At 48.1% G+C, this 24,056-nt stretch overlaps 1 protein-coding gene across 4 annotated transcripts in view; it reads left to right on the top strand.

Moving 5' to 3' along the window:
• The first annotated feature begins 6,702 nt into the window (after nt 1-6,702).
• The window catches only part of LOC120960127 (POU domain, class 6, transcription factor 2-like), a 54,082-nt gene continuing 36,728 nt past the window's right edge, over nt 6,703-24,056 (top strand). For 3 of the 4 annotated variants that reach the window (XM_040384103.2, XM_040384102.2, XM_040384101.2), the window contains exons 1-2: nt 6,703-7,952; nt 13,372-13,632. In XM_040384103.2, the coding sequence (XP_040240037.2) occupies nt 13,435-13,632 (198 nt within the window). In that variant the 5' untranslated portion in view covers nt 6,703-7,952; nt 13,372-13,434. The remainder of the gene's footprint in view (nt 7,953-13,371; nt 13,633-24,056) is intronic. The other variant, XM_040384100.2, reaches the window with a different exon arrangement.

The following is a 24,056-nucleotide window of genomic DNA, read 5'->3' as shown; positions in this document are numbered from 1 at the left end:
GAAATTATGCTAACGGTTTGCGCCCACAGAATGGCGCTCGCGCGTGGCACGATTTGATACCTTTTATGTGCGTACGCAAAAACCAATCGCTCCAATTGCACATAAACCATCCGCGAGGCTCCATAAAGCATTGGAGCAGGGGGGAGAGGGCGTGGGATGGGCCCGGTCAATCGCATTGTTGTTAAAAATGTGGTGTGCTCTGAATCAATTATGATCCCGAGGCAAGGCGGTTGGGTCCGGTGGTGGATGACACCGGTGGATCACGCACCCATTCAATGCCCTCCTCCTCCCATTGATGTGAGTCCTTGTGGTGGAAGGTTTTTATTTGACTTCTCTTTTTTTCGTTTCGTTTGTGCCAATTTTGTATTTAATAATGTTCATCGGTTTTGTGTGTGAGTGTGTGTGTGAGGTTTTTTGCATCCAGTGGCACTCTTTTAGTAGTGAAAACGCAATGTAAATCGGTTTTGCATACCAATCGGTGACCTTTTGCCTCCTTATTCCCTTCTCTCCCCCCCCCCCTCCCCCTCCTCGGAATGTTTCAATTGGGAGGGAAGGAGGATGCATGAGGGGAAAAAAGCCATTGGGCCACGCACCTATGCAACTTATCATTTGATTAACGCCCCGGACAAAGGACACCCCCCGAATGAGTTATTGCTGTGGCAGTGAGCAGTTATTGTGATTATGATAGGCGCTATTATCATTGTGGTTGTGTGTTCATTATTTGTTTGACAATGTGTTGTTGCCGTGGAGGGTGCGGAAATGGGAAGCGGAGGGAAGGGAAGCGAAGGGACAAAGTGTAGACTTGTGGAGGAAGCTAATTTCAATTATGTTACAACATGGACGGAGCGATTAACGTGAGCCCGATTGAAATCATAATTATGGGCGATAGCAGTCTGTGTGGAGCTTATTTTACATCAAGCTAATGGATTGTTTCTTCTCTTCTTTTTCAAGTTAGTGTTGATGGATTAGAGAAGCTACATCACAATGGCTGTATGGCTCAAGTGGAATTGAAATAAATCATAGAAAGTCGTTTCCCATTAAAAACACAATTTTCAACCCGTGCCCGTTGTTTGCCTAGTTTATAGCGGCGTCATCGTAAACCGTAATAAGCATTCATTTCAAAACAATAGTGCTGACTGTACCCCACCATATTCAATCAAAACTTTTCAATTAATAGTTTTGAAAATTGTCAAAGAAATAGAACCCACTCTCACACTCTCTCACTCTAAGCTCCGACACCACTACACACGCTTTCCCATCCAGGCGTACATTGTAATGAGCCGCTCGGTCTTGCCTCGGAGTTTGCCTGCCCACACGGACGCCCACACGGGCCATAATGCTAATAATGTGTTTTGCATAGTTGGCTAATGAAACGAGCTTCCTTCCTTCTGCTTGCCCATTGCCCCATGCCTACAACCTACGGCCCCGGGAAGGCCGGAACTTCGTCACACAAGAAATTATTGTAATCTTACAGCTCCGGTCATCTTTCATCCCTTGGTGTGTATGTGTGTGTGTGTGGCCAACGGCTTCTCAAAAAACGGCTGCCCGGAAGCAGCGCACCTCGTTTGCATATTTATTCCTCCCTGTATCCTTGCCGACTTCCTTCCACTGTAAAAGGGGAAGGGGCAGTAGGAGATGTTTGTGTGTGTCCGTGTCTGGGTGTGTTTGGTTTGCAGTGGTTTGCGCCCGATGGACACATAATTTGCACCAAGAAGAGTGGGCCCATCGTTCGATGGAAAGGGAACAGCAAGGTTCTTGGCGTTAGACGATGCGAGATGGGATGCCCATGTGCCACATACTACTTTCGAGCCAAGGAGAGGGATCCTAAGACCGTCCTATCGGACCATCATTATCATTAGATGCGTGGCAGATGAGGACGAAACAGACGAAACAGACGGCTGTGGGCAAAGAGTGGAAATCTTGCTCCTTGTCCTAAGCATCCAGCTCTCGCCCATCCATTGTTGGTTGGTGTGCTGGGTGATGTTTTTGTTTATAATTTCTTCCATCCTGCATTCACCATCACCTACCGCCCGCTTTCCAAGAGCTCTTCTTCCACCGGTTCGGGCCGGACTAAGTTTAAATTCAATGTTCCGTTCGACTGCGATGAGCAAGAATCATATCCAGCAGAGCTCTGCATCTATCCAGGGTCGAGCCAACCAACCGACGGGGTGGTTGGTTGTGGGTGCAAAGAAGCCAGAAGGATGCGATTAAAATGAGGAACAGTATCGTGGTTCGAGCACACCGACGGGTGTCTAGGAGGACCTAGAGGAACCTAGAGGGACTGGACGGCGAAGACGACGCTGACCACCAGAATACACACTCACATCGGACCTTCTACTGGTCTCGATCGGATGGAGATTTGTTTTCGGAACGACTACATCTACACACACACATATAGGGTCGGCACTGAAGACGAAGAAGCTCGTCGGCAAACGGCTTCGGATGTGCGGCTGTGAACCAAGAATTCGAAACGCTGCACTCTCCATGACAAGGAACCGGAAGTGTGCTGCCTGTCAACTCACCTCTTGCTGCGCTGCTCCATAAATCTGACCCATCTTTGAGCACACACACACACGTACAAACCATGGTACGTCCTAATGTACGTCTACGCGTGGCTGTACATAACCCGTCCGTTTCGGGAAGACCATGCCTTGCACTCCGTGCTGCGTCCAAGCCACCTACGTCCACCAGGAATTGTAAATCTATTTTAATTAATTAATTATATTCAAATTCAGAAGAGTACAAAATTAGAATATGCTAATGTGGTGTACAGTTTAATAGAATTTTGAGGGTGTTTTTAGGTGAGCGCCGGGTATTGTGTGTCGTCCCTCCTGGCCGGACCGCGCCGCCGCGCGCGTTTTCGGGAGGGAAGCTCACACAGCCCAGACGACTCCCGGAGCCCGATATCGACGGTGACGACGACGACGATGAGGACGACCCGGCAACAAAACCCCGGAAGCAAAACCTAGCCACAAGCATGGGGAGGGAGAGGATGGAAAGGGGGAAAGGTGTTTGGTATGGGATTAACTCTTCTGTTTCCCATCTCGGGCTAGTTCAAGTTGGCGCTTCTTGTCCGTATCCTGAAGCCCATGCTGCTGCTGCTGATGATGCTGATGATGATGATCGCCGACTCGGACCGGGTGAGAGGAAGCGCTGTCGGAGATTTTCATTTCGTATAATTCAAATTCAGTTATTATAACACTCGTGTAACGCTGCCATTCCCCTCAAGCCCGAATCGCTCTCCTCACGGACATGTGTGTGTGTGTGTGTGTGTTAAACGTGCGTCCGATGCACGAGGATAAGGATTGTTGCACGGCAGTGGTTGGCGTCCTTTCTTTAGGTTTTTAGGCACTTGCCAATCTTGCCCATCCCGTCGGCAGATGATGGCTGATGGCTATCGCGTCAAATTTAGGATTTTGATCCGTACACGCCCGCATACATACAACGATATGCGATCCGTTCGACAGCTGGCGACTCTTGACCCGTTGATGCAAATCTTCAATAGCCCGAGCATGCATTTTGAGAGGCGGAATATTATTTTCATCAGCGATCACTTACGGCTGGCACGGAAAGGTACTTTCCTCAATTAGGTATGGAAAAGAGATGCGGTTTTCCATCGCAACTGATGCAATAAACGTATATTTATTCATTTATTAACCGTCGAGAACTTATTGGTTTTATGGAAATGTATTTATTAACTTATTAAACAGATTTTGTTCAATAAAAGTATGATTTAGTAATTGCAGTTTGGGACACATCATTGCTGCAGTATAATATGCCATAAATTCCATGATAATAGTACTAAAAGGAACTAAACCCTTTTTAAAAGCAAAAAAACACATAACTTTCAATCTCTCCCTGACTTGCATGCCCATAACTACAATGTTACGGGTTTCTGCAAGCGATACACCATTCAGCAGCGCCTTCGAATGGCGACACAATGGCGTTAATTTTCATCCTTCCTTTTGGCGCGGTACAGTAGCGGGTCCCTTCGTCTAGCTACGGCACTCCAATGCACTCCATGGCGGCGTAATAAGTAGCTATTAATAATAATGCCATTTGATAATGCAACCTGCATGATGATGCGAGCGGGCGTGACTTCATACCGAAGGTCCCGAAGAAACACGAAACCGACTGCCAATTAATTGATAGCCGCTGCTTGTGTCTAAATGTGCAAAGGAGGTCCCCCTGTGAGTGAGTGTGTGTGGAGCCCCAAGACCGTTAGAAGGCTCGGACAGCAGCAGCAGCAGCAGCAGCAGTTCCGTAATTTGAATTTATGCTTTCGTTCTTAATTTTCGTCGCCCGCTAGTGCCCGCGCGCGCTCGAGCGATGTTTACAAACGATCCGGCGCATGCTCGCCGCTTCGATTGCCGCTTCGGAATCAACCCTTTCTGTGGTCCTTTCACCGCATGCCCCTTTCCCCTTCTTAGTGTCGGACCTTGTGCTTTGCATGTCCACACCGTATTTGGCGCGCGCCTTTCCACGTGAGCCTGGTCATCGTCGTCGTGGTCTGTGTGTCGTGGTGGTGGTTCGGGAAATGAGACACTGAGCCGTTGGTATTGGTGCTGCCCGGTGCAAGCGAGACGGAACACTGCAATTAAACACATCATCTCGGGAAGTGGAAGGAAGCATTAGAATCGCACACGCGAGTAAAAGTGAAAGAGCGCCCTGAAGTGGACAAGAAAGAGAGACAGACTGCACCCCAACGATTCAGCGTCTATGTATGCAGCACGGGGTGGGGGAAGAAGGGGCTGGTTTATGTAGGTGAGCATCGTTCGGTTGTATTTTCCTTTTTCTCAATGAAATCTACCCACACCAGTGCGCACCGCAACCACCGCCAGCCACAAGTAGAAGCTGAGAGAGAAAGCGCCTGTGGTGAGCGAGAACGAGAGTCAGAGAAAAATTACTTCAGAAAGTCCCGGCCTACGGAGGAGCATCATCGCGGGGCAAGTAATCAACTGCAGTACTGTCGGGGGGGCTTTTCGAAAGATTTAGGGAGCTTGCGAAGGGGGGGGGGGGGGGGCAAGGATAAATAATATGCCTCCTTTTTAATCGCACACAAGCATGTCAGTCAGCGTACGTGTGTGAGTGCGTTTATAAGTAGTGCGTTCGAGTAATGTGGGGAAGATAATGCAGAGAACTTTGCAAAAACATGTAAGAAATGAAGAGAAAGTGTTGATTATCTTGTACTAATTCATAAAAAGATAGAAAAGAAAGCCAAACAAAAAGAATAATATAACAAATGGCAAAATAAATTTGAAAACGGTACCTAAAACACGATACATACATGAAATAAAAGAATATAAAAAAACCGTTTAACAGACTTCAAAACATGAAAAAACAAAAATAAAATTTATAACAACAAACAACTCCGAGTGCATGTTTCTCGACTGCAGTTGCATCCCCGAATGCATCCCCGTGCACTGAAGAGCGGGAAAGCACTAGCATAAAAGAGCAAGAGCCACCGTAAAAAGTCAAACAAGAGAGTTGCCAACTCTGACAAGCTCTCGCTCACTCTATCTCTCTCGCTCGCCTTTTCGCTCTTTCTCACTCGCTCAGCTCACCACGGTAGGGAGCGCGCTCTCCCGAATAAAAACTCCGTCCCGTTCGTACGAGATGAAGGGGTGAAGAAATTAAATTGTGCATCGAATTTGTATGAATGAGTAAGCAGTTGCATTAATGCACGCACCCCTGGTGGCGGTGGTGGCGGCGCAAGGGGCATGGCAGTTTTATTGTGTGTCAGTAAGTATCGCTGTTGGTGTATGTGTGATTTTAGGTTCGGGTTTGTTCGTCGGTCCTTCGTCGGCTTTTCGAGCGCGTTGATTACATATACCCATTTGACACTGGTGTGACCGTGCGTGTGGCAGTGTGGTTAATTTTATTATTATTGGGTTGTTATCTATTTTTACAAATTTTCACATATTTTTTCGTATGTTTCTAGTACTTATTTTTAATTTAATTCTATTTTTTATTGGATATAAATTGTGCAAAATTTATTGCAAAACATTGGAATCAGACATGTAATTTCCAATCCGATTCCAATAGCATTTAATACAACTATTTAATAGACAGCATTATGCTCATTATATCGCAATACCAGGTTAAATACTTTGCATTTGCGTCCTAAATCAAAGAAATAAAACTGGCAAAGGGTTGAAATGCTCACCACAGACCCGGCTAGGGTGCTGCAGCGACTGTCGAAGGGTAGAAAAACAACCGACCGAAGCGAGAAATAATAATCGTAGCATGCGTGCTGGCTGAATTTGTATGCGTCGTCAAATACCAAACGAAGCCGCACACTCACACACTCGCAGCAGCAGCGGCAGGCAACAACAACAACAACATCAACCCCCGATCAACTCGCACACATACACGCGCGCGGGCAAACCGGCATACGCTACTTTATTCGTGTTTTATTATGTATTATAATTATAAAATGACTAATACACACTTCGCCCGCCCGAAGTGCGCGGGGCCTCAATACACTCAACAACTGTTGACGAGCATGAGAGAGAGAGAAAGAGAGAGAGAGAGTGAACGTTATTGTGGAGGATGTTGATAGAATAATAGACACACATGTGTGCAACCGCTCCGTTCCTCTCTTCCCCCCCCCTTGCCCCACGCGGGATCCACAGTACAAGCGAAACAAAACAAAAATTAAATACACCCCTAGCGAACGAAGGGGGCGAAAAATTAAAACCAAACGTCACTTGGAAAGCCGAGCAGCCCGCACACGCCGTGTGTTCGGTTCGCAGCTGAGCGGAGGGCACCACGCGAGACACACTCACAGCATAATAACACTCCTTAACGCGACCGTTAGTTTAGTCGCAGTCTTTAGTCTCTAGCTGACGCACACACACTGTCTGAACCGGGGCTGGCCGCCGTCGCCGTCGTGCTTGCGTATCACTTGCGCGCGTGTCTACAGCAGCAGCAGCTTTTGGTGCGCTCGATCCACGGTGCTCGTGGCGAGGGGGTTTTGTGTTTGGGCGAGGGTTTAGTTTTTGGTGGGACGAAAGTGGACGAAAGAAAGGGTTACAAATTGCAGCGTAAAAATGTCCTTCCGAGTACGGCAATGAAAACACTTTAGAGTGCGGGATTTGTACACGATCGAGTAGGCTTTGCGCGAGGCCCACCGTCTCAAGAACGGCCAAGCCAGCTGATACTTTGCCAAAGGTGTGTGTGTGTGAGTGTTGATTGTTTAACTGTTGTTTGTGCGTTCTGTAAACTGCTTGTGTGTCTGCCGATACTGACAGTGAAAGTGCAGCGTGTAAATCGAACCCCGTGCAGGGTGAAGGGAACAATTTGTGCGGTCTCACAGAAACACAATCCAGCACCGTTAATTACTACGCCCGTCTGAAGGTGTCCTAACCGGTAACGATTAATGTGGGGCATAAAACGTACACAAGTGGTGGAAAAGCCAGTGCCAAAGCGATGCAAAACCAGTGAAGTGTCGGTGTCGAAGTGAGTCCGTTTCCTGTTGCGAAGGGAGCTTCGGGTGCAACACTAATGTACTGAAGAATTCCGTAACCATCTCCAAAACAAACCATTTCTTCAATTTTGATTGCACGCACCATAAAGCTCGCCCACGGAAGGAACAAGCGAGCGTGTCGGTCGGGTCTGTCCGTCCTGTCTGTCTGAGCGCTAACACCCTTCGCCAGCGCTAATGTGATTGTCGTAAACGACTCCAACACGTCCGACTTGGTGTTGTTCTACTCATTAACGCTTCCGCTCCGGAATAATAGCATCAGTGCGCGCGCGAGAGCTGGCGGGATTTTTATGTATTTTTGCACGCATCATCGCACACCGGCCTGTCATCGGCAGAGACGCACGCCAGCTCGCCGTTTGAGTGTTGAGTGATACCGGAAAACGCGCCGTGACACCGGGAAGAAGGGATCGTATTGCAACGGGACACCGCCTCCATCCATCCCGGCAGTGTTGTTGTTGTGCAGCAGGTGAGTCTCGTAGGGCTGGAATGTGGAGAATGCCATTCGGAGTGTGTCGCCCGATGATGATGATCATGATATTGCAGGCGCAAGTGTCAAATGACAACGCGCGTTCCAACAAGTGCCGGCCACGAATTCCATGCTGCACGGCGCGCAGGCCGTTGGAAGGGGGTTGGTGGGAGACTTTTACTATGTACGCTGCTTCCGCCGTGCCAGCTCAACATCAGCTGGCTGTCCCCAGCTGAAGTGGGAGGAGTGCTGTGCGCCCATCCGGCTGCAGCGGGGAAATGCCGGCATGCTGGCTCGCAGCCTGCAACCATATTTATGTACGAGCGCAAATTTTGACGTTTGCGGATAATAAATGTATGCATGTGCTTATGTAGAATTCGCCACCGCGCGCTCACACACACGTGGCAGCACGTGCGGGAAAAGTATATAAAAACAGCCCGCGTGTGTGACTCAACCAGGCTGCCGCCCCGTGGGGTGTGCTCTTCTGCTTGCTGGCGGTTGCCGACGCGTTCGGGTCGCTGTTTCGCGCTCAAATGGCAGCAGCTCGCACGTGGGACAAGTTTTGTGTTGGAGTTCTGTGCGAATGTTTAGAAAAAGTAGGCGAAAATTGGTTTTTGTGGAAAGAATAAGAGGTTTTTTTAATTAATTAAACGATACAGAGCAAAATTGAGGAGCTACAGTCATTGCAAGACTCCATTTTGTAACAACAACAAAAAACCCTCAAAATTCAACACTTGCTGAGCCATGTTTTGAAATTAAACCTCTATTTCTGCAATCCGCTCGCCGCTTACCAACCCATTTTAAAATGGCCAATTATAGTTATTGTAACAAACCCCCGTCTCCTTCACCCCCCATTACCATCAAATTGGCCAAAACTTTGCACCGTGAATGGGATAATTTATGCCATGCAATGAAGCCTCGTACGGGGTTCGATTCATGGTTCGAGCAAGAAGCAAACACGAACACATACACACACACAGACACGTTTACAAGCGCCGTTCCATCGTTCTTTCTAATCGTTATTATGCGAGGTGTGGTATTCTACCGGCCAATCCCTTCCCTAGATCTCCCCCCCCCCCCCCCTCTTCCTAGGCTTACTGTCGCATCCGCTTTGTTGCACACTTGCAAGCACGCTTTGTTGCGATTCTAATGCGATACGAGTGTAATAATTCACCCCGGGTATAATAAGACACGGCACCGCCACAAAGACACGGGGCTGGCTGCTAATACCGTTCGGCCACTTGTGCCACGCCGGCGCTGGCAAAGGATGGTTCGAAATGTTTAATTAGAGAGCTATTTCGCCTGCCCGGCAAAACAATTGGGCCCGTGGTGAGGGGGGGGAATGTAGCTAGTAGCATGTAGAGCATTAGCAAATCGATTAAAATACTTTGCAAAAGAGATAGAAATGCGTTTTGTAAAGCGATTACGCCTTAATGTACACCTCAAAACAAAGGTTGTAACAACTTTTTAGTTTTTTTTTCATTTTTCATATAAAACCATCCTCAACCCGCCGATCTGATGTAGATGCAACTATGCAAAAGGCTCGGAAAGCAATTTAAATAAAATTATAATAAGCAACATACCCGACCGGCACACCGAAATGGTGTGCAAATCGATATTATCCAGTGGAAGATTTACTTTCTCGGCCATTATCTTCCTTCCCACACACACACACACACACGCACACCTGGATCAATCTGCACGCGCTCTGCATTATGCACTCTCCAATGCACCGCTTTGTGAGGTGAATTCTTTTACTCTCACCCGACCCCACAGCCCGCCCGTTCCCTTTTCACCCAGTGCTGGCCAGTTTTGGGGCCGAGCCCAGTGGCCAGTGTGTGTGTGCAGCATCCGATTAAGTGCAGTAGGTACGCCTTTAAGATTCGGATAACCCCGGTGACCGCGTTGTCTACCGAAACATGGAATTGAAATTAATGCTGGAGCCCTTTTGGTTGCTACTGATGTTGATATGCTCTGCCAGCCCCCTCCTCGCCATCCTCGCTTGCCAACCACCCACACGCATTTTGAAAGGAGAGAGAGAGAGAGGAAGGACCTGCCGGAGACCACACAATCCTATGCTCCTCCACCTCCTCTTCTCCCTGCCTAAATGGTCGGGTTTCGATGGTGGTGTGATGTTGCAGAATCTCTTCTCGATTAGATAGGCGGGTGGGGGCCTCGGCCCAGAACCGGGCTGAGTGTGCATTCGTGTGTACGGCCGGTCGGCACTTCGGGGGTATATCACTCGACAATCACGGACCTCACACACGGATTCCACTGTGCCGAACAGGGGAAAAGGGGGGGAGAAGGTCGGGCGCGTGCAAATTAACCCCTTTCCCTGCACAAACACCCACACACACACACACACATGCTTTGCAATTCCTCACCTTCCAAAGCGGCTATGTGCAGCACCACGTGTGGATTTATGTTGGCCCGCTTCCACCGAGAACGACGATGATCGGACGGTCGGACGGACGGACGGCCGGTTCAGCTTGTAGCACTGATTGTTGTCTCGATTGTTTTCCTCCGTATCGGGAGGGAGCTCGCTGGCAAGGAGGGCACAAACACAAAAGCAAATAAATAAATAAAACTAGTAGCCAATCTTACTTTCGGGCTTTCCTTTCAGGGGGGGAACCTTATCGGCTAATGGGTTGGCCATGCACGCGGGGCCACATAGTTTCAGGTTTGCAGCTGGGATACTCGGGCAAGGTGAAACGACGAAGACTGCAGCTAGTTGCTTCGATATTGCCACGATAAAGGGTCTTTCTGCCGGTGCTCCCAGCTGGCCGTACTTGCACGCTTCTTTTAAAGGGAAAACGATTCTCAACAAGCTACACAGAACGAAGCGGCACGCTGCGAATGAAAATAGGTCCCGATGCACATGTCAGTTTTGATTTTCAATCATTAGGAAGTGATTAGCCGTCATTTTGAAATGCTGATCCGTTGTTTTTTTGGCAAGTCCTTTGAGGTGTTGAATTGAAAGTGATTGAATTGATGGTTGTAAGTTGTCATCGTCGAACGGTGGCGAATGATTTCAACTCGCAAACAAGGCAATTCGCCGCCAAAAGGAACAGTAATAAAGAGTGATCTGTTTGGTAAATTGAACGAATTGAAAAACAGATTGAACAGTGATTTGTGTTAGAAAGTTGAGTTTGAGAAACCTTCTTTATTGCTTGTTGGTTTTGATCTCTGGTGGGATTTTATGAATTGTAATTTTAAAATAATGTGCATTTATGTTCATTTAAAAAAATCATTATTTTCGCATTTTAGGAATTTAAATGCATCGTAATATCAGTTTTGTATGTGTACTGTATTTGTATTTGAACTTCAATAGAACGCCAAAAAGAAGGGGAACGCCCAATTTTAAATCGCATTTGTGCATTATCGTATAATTAATCGAGTAATCACCACCAGGCACACCCGGCACAAAGTGTATGAAAAATCAAAAAACCCTTCCCGCTTCGCTGAGCAACCGCATTAATGACCCTTCTGCCAATCGCAACAAAAATTTTCCCAAATTTCAAACGACTCACGCACCAACACACACACACTCACACACACACACACACACACTCAAAAATAAACCCTTTCCGGCCTTCCAAAATGCAACCCCTTTTTCCCGAATTTCGCCGTATAAAGTGTATAATTTTCCTTTCTGCCCCTTCTTCAACTTTCTGCAATCGATTCGGTCGCTCGGTCGCTTGGTAAAACCCCCACGGCATGGTGGCGCACCTTCGCAAATGTATAAAAAAAAACAGCGAACGAAAGGGAGGAACACTTCTAGAAGCGCGTTGGCTGGACGGGAAACAATATTAATCACTTACATCCAACCTCATTACGGTGACGTACGTACGATGCGTAATTAAGCAATGCATTTGACGCAAACACACGCACACACACACTCAGACGCACACTAGCGTGTGCTTCATATATTGAATTACCTAGCCCATGCAAATGAATATGCACCACAGCTGCAACATTCCTGCCCCGGGACACACGGCAACGACGACGACGACGACCGCTTGTGTGTTTGCAGCCCGTTCCTCGGGTGTGCGTCAAAGTGCGGCTGAGATATCTTTACCGGTTTTCGGAATGCCGGTTTTTAGCACATTGTTTCCATGTGATTAGCCGCTGATTTATTGATCAGTAATCTTAGTGTTCGCAGGCTGGCGCCCAGAAGCGACGCGCCAGGAGCGCAACCGAGCGCGCTGCAGCTGTCCTCCCAAGTTCGCTCGGTTTCTCCCTTCGCTCGGCGCTAGTCTCGTGGCTAATGCTGCTTAGAACTAACCCATTGCTTCCTACGGGGTTCAGCATTAAACCCCGGGGAGCTGATTTATGGAGCGCAACTTTCTGTGCAATGCATCACGCGCTCGCTTGCGATTTGTCGCTCGCTTGTCCAAAAATGGGTTTCTTACACATTTTCTTTGGATTATTTCATTTGTTCTCGACGTACATATATTTAAATTTCGTTGCAATCTTCTCGACATGCTACCAGCACACTTACCGACACACACACACACACGGGTTGCCATTTCCATCGTGTAATTTCTTACTTTCTATCGTGGCCAGCCTGGATCGACAAGGAAGCAAAAGTTGTCTTAATTTAATTTGCCATTTTACGTGAACTGCAACGATATTCTCCTCCGCTCCCGGGGCCGCTTCTCGATTACCGCCCGCACCAACTGTCTCCGAGGCAGCAGTAGCTCCACGGCAGTTGTGTTTTTGTGCTTGGCACCCGGAGAAGCCAGGCCGGCCAGGCAACCGAGGGGGCTGCAGAAGGTGAAGTGAAATCACATATTCTTAATTCATTCCAACCCGGACTGCCCACGCGCGAAACGTTCCGCACTGACCGCATGTGTGCATAAGCTGGGCTGTGTGTAACACGCGCCGCCGTGTCGATGTTTGTGTTTGCCCGCTTCTGTCCAACCGTTAATGTGATTTAATTTTAAAACTGGAGTCTCCTCGCCTTGCCACGACTGTCGCCCGCACATGTGTATGTTTGTGTGTGTGTGCGGGCGTTTTTGCTTTTATTATTTTTATTTGTTGCACACGCCTGTGCCCAAGGGGTAGGCTCAGCTGCGTCCCTTTTTCTACATTTTATTTTCGTTCTAGCGCGCGCGATCACGGGGGCTCTGATTGCCGCCGCGCCGTCGGTACTGTCGGTCAACTGGGCAGTGTCCAGTGGGCAGAGAGGATACCGCATACTGACCGCATTCTGTGATGCTATGTCGAGTGCAGCCCGAGCAATGTGCACGTTTTACCTTCACGCTTCACGCTGAGAGATGTGTGCGAAATTAAGGCACGAAGAGATAATTTGGATTTATTTGGAGCATTTGCATACCATTGTAGTTTAATTAGAGGCTTAGTTTAATTTTAATGTTCTTCTTTCTTCTACCAAAACAAACGAAAATCTCCTCCCCAGCTTCCCGCTTGGCAGTGATGTACCCACTTTCGGCGATGCTTTGCTGAGACGAAACGATGGAATATGGAGGACGGTGGAGCGGACCCCGAGAACAACAATAGTAGCCACTGTGGAATGTTAGGTATCAGCATGCCATGCGAAGGAGCCGGCCATGACTTTAGCACCGTCCGGAAGGAACTGGAGTACGCGAACGCGATCGCAGCAGCGCACTACGGCGCCGCCTCGGACAAGGGCGATCGCATCCTTAGCTATAAACTAGAGGTAAGTAGCTCTGGTCTGTGCTGCCAAGAAACCTTGTTTAAATAAAAGTCCTTGCTCTCTCTCTCTCTCTCACACACGAATCGATCCAATCGGTAAAGGAAGGTCGGTTCATTAATACCGGTTGATAACGAAGCAATAGGTTCCAATTACCAGGCAGAAAAGCTCCTCGGACCTTCCGACGGGGAGTTTTCCGAAAGGCAAACATCTTCATTAAAAATTAAATTACCACAAAATTAGAACATGCAGCAAAACGAAGCAACCACACACACACACACACAATATGCTTGAGACAGAGGGAAGGGCGTTTGCCATTGCGCTGGCTCTGCTAGCACGGGGACGATGCCACTAGAAAAGTAAATAATTTCCATTTCGTTCTCTAACTGGGCATTGGCAAGGGCGGTGATGGAAGGAAACGGGCAAGGATGGAAACAAAACACGGGAAAACAGGAAGCCGGAAAACCCCTCCTATTGTGCCCACAACACACACACACACATGCACAAATAACCACTAACACAATAAAGCCAAAACACACACACACACACATATGGTCCACTGGAAGCGAAACAAAGTGGTGCATATATCGACACATCGCACGGGCTGGTGGGAAGGAAACGGGGCAACTTTGCAACTAAAATATGCTCCCACACCCTTCAATAATATGCAGGGGTAGTGTGGGGCAAAAGTTCAGTCGCAGTAGAGGAGTCGGGGACGGGGAGGGAGGATGGTATGCTGTGTGCATGTAAAAGTGAAGAGGCAAAATGCAATTGATTTATAATTAAAACAGCAAATGTTATACTATACTTTGCAATTTTGAAAGATAAACTATCTTCCTGCATTCGTATGTATGTGTTTGTGTGGTGTAGTATGTGTGTGTGTGTGTGTGCTTGTTCACTCGAGCAGTGTGTGCATCGGCTGCATTGTGTGTCTGTGTGTATCGCAAAAGTTTTGCAAATCAATAAGAAGAAACATTATTTAGCACTTGGACAGGACGGGAGCGGATCGGTGTTTCTCTGTGCTGCGAGGAGAGATGAGGTGGAAGGATGTCCATAGATAATAGATAATATGCAGGCACTTGATGCGGCTGAAGTTCGGCCAGGAGGAAGTGTGCATTCGATGATGATGGCTGCCTTGGAGTGCTCCGCCCGTTTTCCCGAGGGCCGACTTTTGTCAAGAATTTATATAATCTTGGGTGCATTTGTGGGCACAGCTTGGGGTGTACATAAGCGTTTGTTGGAAGAGGCAGAAAATGGTGAAGCTGAACGGCGGTTGAAGGAGAGGAAAAAGAATTCAGAAATTTTGCACAACTTTGCTTGACGCCTTCAAGTAGACAAAATTGTGTGCATTCTGAAGCAACGATGGATTAGATGATTTGATTTCAAAATGTATTTTTACTCATCGCTGGCAGCATTGTGGTTTGAAAAGTGATTTCACAAGGCTCGGGTCTGAGTAGATTAAATTCAGTTGTTTTATGGGAAGTATGTGTTCCCATCTACAATGCTTCTAATCGTTTTTATTCGAAACATTCAAAGTTTATTTTCAAAGATCAGATCAATAGAAAAGTTCTTCGTTCAATGTTGTCTTGGTAAAAGTTTAGAACGATATGTAACTGAATTAAGCTTGAAAGATCATTTGCAGGGTTTGGAAGATTCTATACCAAGGATTCGGTCACACTGTGGGATGCTCTTAATTGTGATTTTTTTCAATATTTATCTTTTAACAAAGTGAGATCGAAAGCGAAGATCGTATTTCATCAAACACGTTTGCTCGCTTAAATTACAATACATTGTTTTTTTTTATGTGTAGTAATTTTGAATACATGGTTAAACATTACCCTTCCCCTGCTAAGCAGACAAACCACACACGTGCACATAATCTGCTGGTCGATGTCGTGTTAGTAATTTGTAATGCATACGACAGGCGCTACTCCATCGCCGCATTATTCAACAGCTCGGCTGACAGCACAAACTCAAACTCATTTCTAACCCTTTTTCAACGGCTGTTAACCAGCGATAACGATCGCGAATCAACATCGATACTCTCTCACACGTACACACGCAGAGGTAGGTAGTGGCCGGTTTCGAGCATAACGATTAGCGTAATCAATTCCCGGCCCGCTACAAACGGTGTGCCTAAAAAAGGCCACGGAGCATCTGTCGCCGGTTGGGTACACACGCGGGGCCCCGCACAACACCGATCGATCAATTAATCTCTAAGAAGGCTTCCCCTTCGATCGCCGATCGACTGCCGCCACCGTGCGCTGCACCACGGCTAATCGATAATCGTGTCAAATGACAAATTACTTTTTATTTCGTTCGATCCGTCTCCGATCGTGGCAGCGTTCCGCGAGCCGCTCCGCTCGCTGCCGAACGAAAGGACAACGAGGGTTGATGGAGGGGGAGAGGGGGCAGAGGGAGGGGGAGGCGTTTTGAAAGCCACTTGAATGCGGCCCACGGACCAGAACTCGCACGTCGCATAATGAATATCTAAAGCCCAAACCACTAACTCGGCCACTGTCTCTGACTCATGCCTTGATGGATGTTGGCTGTTGGAGAAGGTGTGCGGCGGCAGGAGGGTGGACGATGCTAGAGGGACAATTAAAGAAAGGTTGTCGGGTGAGAAAGAGACAGAGAGAGCGAGAGAGCAAGTAGGTCGAAAGATATAATTTAATACGCAAGTTTGTACTCGGATCTCTGGACCTCTGGAAATATGGTTGGTATTGGTTCAGAGCGCGCCAGTAGTATTAGTGAATTACACTTAGCCCCCCCTCTGCTTGAAATTGTTATTTTCATTTAGTCCGAGTATATGTGTGAATGTGTTTCTTTCCCTCTTCCCTTATTATTGCCCCGTTCCTTTCCCGCTCACTCGTTTCGAGCGCAAACACACACAAACACACACTCTCGTTCGTTTCGCTCGTTTCGCTGTCTTCAAACGTCATATGCATCTCATTAATAATTAATTACAAATTACACACGCCTACGTTTCTTCAATAAATTTTTATAACTGCAACATACGGCTACTCCTTCATTGCCTCGTTTCGCACCGGCCTGGGGCTTGGGGGGGGGAGAGGGGAAGGGGGGCTGGAGGGACCAGGCAAGGGCTCACCCGGTTCAGCTCGCGAACAGAAGTGAGCGCGTATGTATATAATTTTAATTCATCCACTAAATAATTTTTATGCTTGCCTCTCTGCTCCTCTCTTTCGCGCGCTCGTTTCGGGGCTCCGGGGCACTCGGGGATCGCGCCCGCCAATGTTTTTTTTTCTGTCATTTCTTGGGTCGTGTTTTGTTTTCATTGCTTCACCGCTCCCTCTCCCCCTCTGGGTGAACCACCCCACTGCGAACGCTTTCGAAGAAAAGTTCCGAAAGGGACACGGTCCCGCTCTCGACACTCGATCCCCGTCCATCCTTCGTCCGGGCGGACCGTTTTTCGGTGTGTCTGTGCGTCTGGGCTTGGCTGGGGCGGGTTTGCTGGACCGCGTCCGACACTGGAACTGCATGCGTAGAGGTCGGCTGTGAATGTCCCGCTCTCCCCCGTTCCGCTGCCCCACCTCTCGCTGCGACGTACGATTGCTAATTTATATGTTGCCATATTACATTCAACGACAGAAATGTAATGAAACTGCGGCTGCGGTGGTACAGTTAATAACCAACCCCGATCGCGATCGCGCAAAATCTCGCTCGCGCAAAGACGCAACGCAGGGGGGAATGCGCACAGAAATCAAACACGGCGCGAAGAAACACGATCGGGACGGGCGGGAAAGGGAATTCGTCGGCGTAGCGCAAAATTATACGCACGATAATAAATAATAAATAATGGAAAAACACAGGAGAAAATGAGTAATGAATTAAATGGCACGTTAAATTATTTTAGAATTACACATTGTCGCTTTCTCGTGTGTGTTTGTGTTTTCTGCTCTTTTCTGCTCACACACCATCCAGCTCGTCTTACCCCCTTCCGAAGCAGCGGTGTGTCATCAGGATGTCCCGTGGTCTTTGCGAACGAGAGGGAGCGCAGTGAACAGGCAAGAGACGAACGCAATTTTGAGGTATGCTGAAGTCGTACCTAAATAAATAGCCAATCGCCACCTCGTAACAAGTAGTCGGCCGGAATGGCAAATGACCGAGTGTGTCGAGCTGTATCCCAAATTGCGCCCGACAGTCCCGGGGGCTGGCTGTCGATGGCCTCGTTGCTGCTCGTGCTGCCAGCCCGCAGTGTGATGGAATTTTGTTATGCTTCTGGCACACCCTGGCTGAGGTGTAATGAAAAATAATCAAACAACTAGGTTGCGGTGTGCAGGGGATGTCTTGATAAACGAGGGCGATGGAAAGACACATAAAGTCATGAAGTGGGAGAAGTGGCGAAGGGATTTGATTTCTATTCTAAGCGCATGCTGGAGCGGGCAAAGGTATGCAATAATTAATGTCTTGTTGTTCTTTTCGGTTTTCTGATTTAGAGATTGAATAGTTGGAATATTCTACTTGAGCTTGATTACTCTAAATGCTGTTTATTTGAGTAACTGCAAACAGATCCACAGAGTAGCAGTGCACAGTGTCGTTTGCATAAGAAAAATGGCTCCCGGCAGCCTCCATCATTTAATATTTTTCTCCATAATAAATTGAACATTAAACATCGTACCCATGGACGGCCCTTTTGCAGCAGAAAGCTGCTGCCAACAAAATATCTAGCAGATTTCGGTGCATGATAATAAGATCACAAACTTGCTCGCTAAACGACAGATACCCAGTGTGCCTTCAGAGTGTGTTTGTGTGTGCCCGGGTCCGGTACACGGCCAAACAGAGTTCCAACCAGTGCTCCCTGCTCCGGATCGGCATTGCATTAGAGGCGACTGCAGTGCAACTGGAGTGCATTTTGTCGGCCAAGGCTGCGGTGGGCCGGACGAAGACGATGATGACGACGACGACGACGACGACGTTGGGTTTAATTTAAAATTTAAATAAGCTTAACAACATTACAATCACACACACACACGCAAGCACACATACCCGTTGGGCACGTAGAACCGAACTGTACAATCTTTCGAATCATATCATTTTATCCGCTCCGCCTGTGCAATGTGGATCGATGGGGCCAAACACGAGACACAAGCTTTGTGTGTGTGTGTGTGTGTGTGTGTGTGTGTGTGTGTGTGTGTGGATGATAGGGCGTGTTTGTGTGTGTATGCGGGCTAGAAGAAATATGGCCGAGCGTCGAGTTATCTGCATATTATCTATCTTGTGTCTTTCGGCCAGCGTCTCGTTGGCCCCTCGTCGACACCCCGCTCGGTCGCACTGCACTGGGGGGTGGTACTGATGGAGCAGCCTAGAGTGGAGGTCTCGGAACCGGGCAGTTTTGTACGTGTGCGCACAATTCACCGGCACACCAGGCAAGCAGGCAACCAGGCAGGCATTACTGGCATATACTGTTCTTCTAATTTACTCATAATTAAGCTCACTCACCCACATACACTGACCGCTGTTGCCAGTGTCTCTAGCCCAGCTCTAGCCTTCCCTTTTTTTGTTGTTGTCCAATGCAGCCGTCCCGCTCTTCGTGCTGCTTTCTTGATCGACACTCTCGCACACTTTCGGTCGGGCGTTTCATTCACATAAAGTCGCAAACTGCTGGCGGAAGCGGTGAAGGAAAAGGGATGTGTGTGATGCTAGTTCTGGCTCGGATCGATCGATTTGGACAGGACAGGAGTGTTTTTGGAACATGTTAGATGCATGCTGCACAAGAAACGGCTTCATTTTAGAGCATATAGAAGCGCACGATCATGATCTAGAGTGCAAATCGCTGACGATAATACATAAATCTCTTATCTTTGTAATTTATATCTTCTAATTAATCATTTTTCAACTGTTTGATAGTATTTCAATGATGTGAAACAACGTGTACTTCAAACAAATTTATACACTTCAACAAATGCTGCTATCTATTCTATCAATTGCCTTCATTGCCAAGGAAACGTGCTGAAATGAACCCTTCTTTACGCTAACTCGTTGAAAGGTGCGCAAAAGCGTAGTGACTGGAAACCATAAAAAATTAAATTGCAAAAAAAAATACACACACACACACACGTACAGATCTCCCTGTGAGTGTGGCGACATACGGTCCACGGCATGGAACTGTCGCCGCCAGCAGTCGGAATCCTTACAAGCGCGAACCCCATGTCGTCTAAACATTATTTATAATGATAGATTTAATTGCACCAGCACCAGGATAATAACTGCCGGCGCCCATCCCCCCCACACATTTTCGCTTTATTTTCCATTTCCTCCTCCTCAAAGCACACAAAACACCAGCACCAGAAACTCCATTCGAGTGAGGATGCAACGCGATACAACACACACACACAAAAAATCGTCCCGAAACGATAAAAAAATATGAAATTTCTCGCGTTCCCCAGTAAATGTTTATCTAGCATTAAAATCACCACGAATGACCACACACACACACCCACACAGCCTCGCGAGGGAGGTGTCTCCGTACGGTCAAACGCTTACCACCAATGTAGGGGTGAGGGTGGGTTAAAATTTGCACCCAAAAAAAAAATGGTAAAAAACTGACCCGAAAAACAACCAGCGCGTCCTTAGAGCTGTAACTGTGGAAAAAGGAAATTTTCACTCACCAAGAGCAGCAGCAGCAACAACAAGCACAAAAAATCGCTCCCCAAAACCCGTTTTGCCACCCGTTACATTTGCCATCCAGGCGCCCGAGGAAATTGAGGGTCGATCGGACCAGGGGGGGAGGGGGGAGATTTTTTCGCGAAAAAGGGCTTTTGCGCGCGTTTTGCCTCCCCATTCTTAAAATGCACAATCGCACTCCCCACCACCTGCCGCTGGCTGTAATGATGTAGGCAAGTGTGTATCGGCAAACTGAACGTAACGCCGTCCCTCGGTCAGCGATGACCACCAGCAGGGGGGGGGGGGGGTTTGGAGTGTGTTTTTCGTTGGCCGCAGCGGAACGAGGGGCGGCGAGAAGATGGCGGCCGTGCGGCAATGCGTTTGGCGAATTTGCCCGCTGCTTTTTTGTTTGCTTCTTTTCTTCGCGAATTCATGTACAATTTTTCGATTTCATTTCATCCCCTTAACAAACCCCCCCTCCCCTCCCCCCCCCCCCCGTTTTCTCCTGCACTTCCACACCGTTTCTATCTCGACCGTTCGCTTTTCCGTGCCTGACGTAACTCAATTTCCTTACCTTGCCTGCCTTCCCTCTACGCCCGCTTTAGCGTTGAATGCGATTTTGCCTCGAATGTGTGTGCTTTTCCAATTTATATATGACTGCCCTGCGTGCCGGGTGGCGCAAGATGGGGAGGGCGCAATAGGCAGAAGGTGGAAAATAGAGAACCGACAGTTGACTTTTCCGAGACCCCGGCACGGGGGACTAGACTGTGGTGTCCTTGCGGGGTGTTATATCGACTCCAAGCACGCACACGTGACGTGAAAAGTGAAAAGGGAGACAGACAAATAGAGCGAGCGAGAAAGAGAGAGAGAGACAGAGAGAGAAAGAGAGAGAGAAAAAAAAAGAAGCAACACACCAACTGCAGCTTCAACCGAATGTCCTCTTGTGTCGGGAGCAAATTCGTCCGATAGATGCCCGGCGTGATGACCGGTCGCAAATAAAGCGCGACTAGGCGGGGAAGGTGGCTACAGGGTGGCATATTCCTCCCCGCTAAAAAAAACGAAAAGAAAATCGACTGATTACCAAAATTTGCTCTATTTTCTTTTTGCCCGGCCCGGCCCGGCCCCGGTCCGACGAGTTCGACGATTCCAGCGCGACTCCCGGTGCGCTTTGTGCGCTTCACTGTGTGTGTGTGTGTGTGAGTGTTGCTTTTATTCCTTCAGTTCGATCCCGTTCGCGGGCAGGGTGGCAGTGGGGGGGAAAGGGTTGCATTCGAGGTTTGAGTCGAATGGTCAGAAAAAGTCATCCACTGCTGCCAGCTAGCCGCGCGAACAGGATTGGCAGAAAGGATGTGCTGCTGCACAAACACGCATATTTGGCTGGGTGAAAATTGTGGAATTTTCACGAATCTCCCCTCCCCCTACCGCCACTCAACAACTGCCATTTTGACCGTGTGTTTTGGGGCGGTGTGTTTAGGTACTGCATTTGTTTTTCACCGACTAGAAATTTATGTATTTTCCCCTCAGCCCGCACGAGTGGGACGACGTGGGGTGGCGACGTGGAGACAAGGGGGGGGGGGGGGGGTAGAACAGGGAGTGCTAACAATGGTTCCCCTGAGCCAGCCCATGCGAGTGTGTGTAGAAATCGTCTGGGGATACAGCAGCAGCGAGCATTTGCGCGCGAAAAAAAAGGACAAAAGCCCAGCATCGTGGAGGGTGTCGGTGCGGGGGTTTTTAGCATATTTTGTTTTTTTTTTACACTCCCCCTTCTCTCGCTCTTTGGTCCACACAATCGAGAGACAGTCCGGTGTGCGCACACACACACACACACACACACGCAGAGTGGTGTCCACTTTCGAGTTCATCTTTCTTTTTGTTCCAATTTTTTTCGTTGTTGTCGCTCGCTCGCGTATCCCGTCCGCAGTAACTCCGAAGGGGGTTGTGCGTGTTGTGGGCACACCCTTTGCACCGCGGAATCCGCGGATAGCAGCATTATTCTTTTGGTGCGATTTTTTCCCTCTATGTGTGTGTGTGTGTGTCCCTGTGCCTAGGACGAATCCCTTGATGGCAATTCTACCAGCGAAAGGGGGAGTTTGGGTGCTTTTTTTGCTGCTGCTGCTGCTGCTGTCCATTTATTTTCTTCATCAATTCATCGTCGATATTGGCCGATCGAAGCAGGGTGTGTGTTTTGCATACATGTGCGTGTGTGTGGGTATGCTGCTTCTCATTATATCGGCACAGAGGATCCTTTATTTTTTTCGGGACTTTTCTTTCTTTATTTTCCGGAAGGGAGTGCGTGGCAAAGGGCCGAGAGGAGGGAGTCCCTGTCTTGCTTGTCGATTTTGCGCTCACGCTCTCCATACATCAGGATATGCACATCCGCCGGACAGCTTTGGACTCCCCGTTTGATTTACTATGCAACGGGATGCATGCAGAAGTGTACGCGAGAAAGTGTGTGAGTGCGTACGTGTGTGTGTGTGTCTGCCAAAGGATGAGGTGGCTGGCCACCGTCCGTTGCCGGGGTGAACCGACTGATTGACTCTCGGGCCGAATGTTTCGAGGATAGCCAAATTCGCCCGCTTTCGTTGTGTGTTTGTGTGCATGTGCATGTGGCGGAGGGACATGAGCGTCCTCACACAGGTCCTGGGCAACCACCGGGGGCGACAAATCGCTCTCCCCCCGTTCCCCCCTTGTGATGAAATTGGATATTTATTTTGTCGTTCTTGTCCTTTTGCGTTTTACCGCCGTTTGTCGAAAAACGTTGGCATTATTTGAAGATTGGTTTGTGTCTTCTTTTTTTCGCCCGCGCGGACATTTTTCCCTTTTGTGAAAGGGGGGGGGGAGGGGGGAATTTTGTGCGAAACGAACAAACAGAAGTATATAACTTGTTTCCAATTTCGGGTTCTTTGTCTTTTATCGATTGTAGTTTTGTTGGCCAGCAGGGAGGTGGTTGAGGGACCACGGGGAGGCGGATGGCAAACGCAGCCCGTTTGAAGGTTTGAATTGAAAAATAAAATAATGGCGCTGAAAACATACACAGCGCAATGCACAAAATGAGAGGCAACGTTATTGAGAAAATAAATAAAATGCAAACGGAGGATGCACATGGAGGGGGGGGGGGGGGGGGGGGAGCCTGGGACATTCATCAGTGAAATAGAATAACTTCTATCCATCTGACCGGTCAATTATCTTGACGTTTCATGTTTATTTAGCTGGGCCATAACAGCAACAAAAAAACGCGACGACCTTTCGCTGTTCCATGCAAGCATATTGACATTGTGCGTATACTTTGAGCATTTTAAAATATTGTATAGAGTTATATTCATAATTTTCTTATATTTCATCTAAATAAAGCTTTACGTTTATCTGTTTTAACCGAAACAAACAATTTAGAATCCATTGTTACATCCCGGCATCGCGGCATTGTCCTGCAGCAGAAAGCACATAATCGAAGGACATTAAAATGCAAACCCTTTTGCCGTGTGTCCTTCCTTACAGCAACGGGCAGACAAGCGGACAGCACAGCAACAACAACACGCGCGATAACAAATGGATACAGTCGCACTTGGCAATTTTCCGCGCGTACTCATAATCTCACAATCGTTTCGATCCGGCCACTACATCCGGAAAACGTGATACATGCATGCACGCCCGTTATAATTCGCGCGACACGCTTCCCATTCGGGCTGTTTACGTGTGTCGGTGTTGGTTTTTATAAGTGCAAACTTTCTTTTTTTTTTGTTGGTCGCTTTCCCAGACTATCGCAAATGCATATTATCGCACGGAGCGTAAAATTCACTTCACGAGCG

This window comes from Anopheles coluzzii, chromosome 3 (assembly GCF_943734685.1).
Source record: "Anopheles coluzzii chromosome 3, AcolN3, whole genome shotgun sequence".
NCBI classification, from domain to species: Eukaryota; Metazoa; Arthropoda; class Insecta; order Diptera; family Culicidae; genus Anopheles; species Anopheles coluzzii.
Note: the sequence above shows the minus strand (reverse complement) of the source record. Positions and strands in the feature narration are given on the sequence as shown.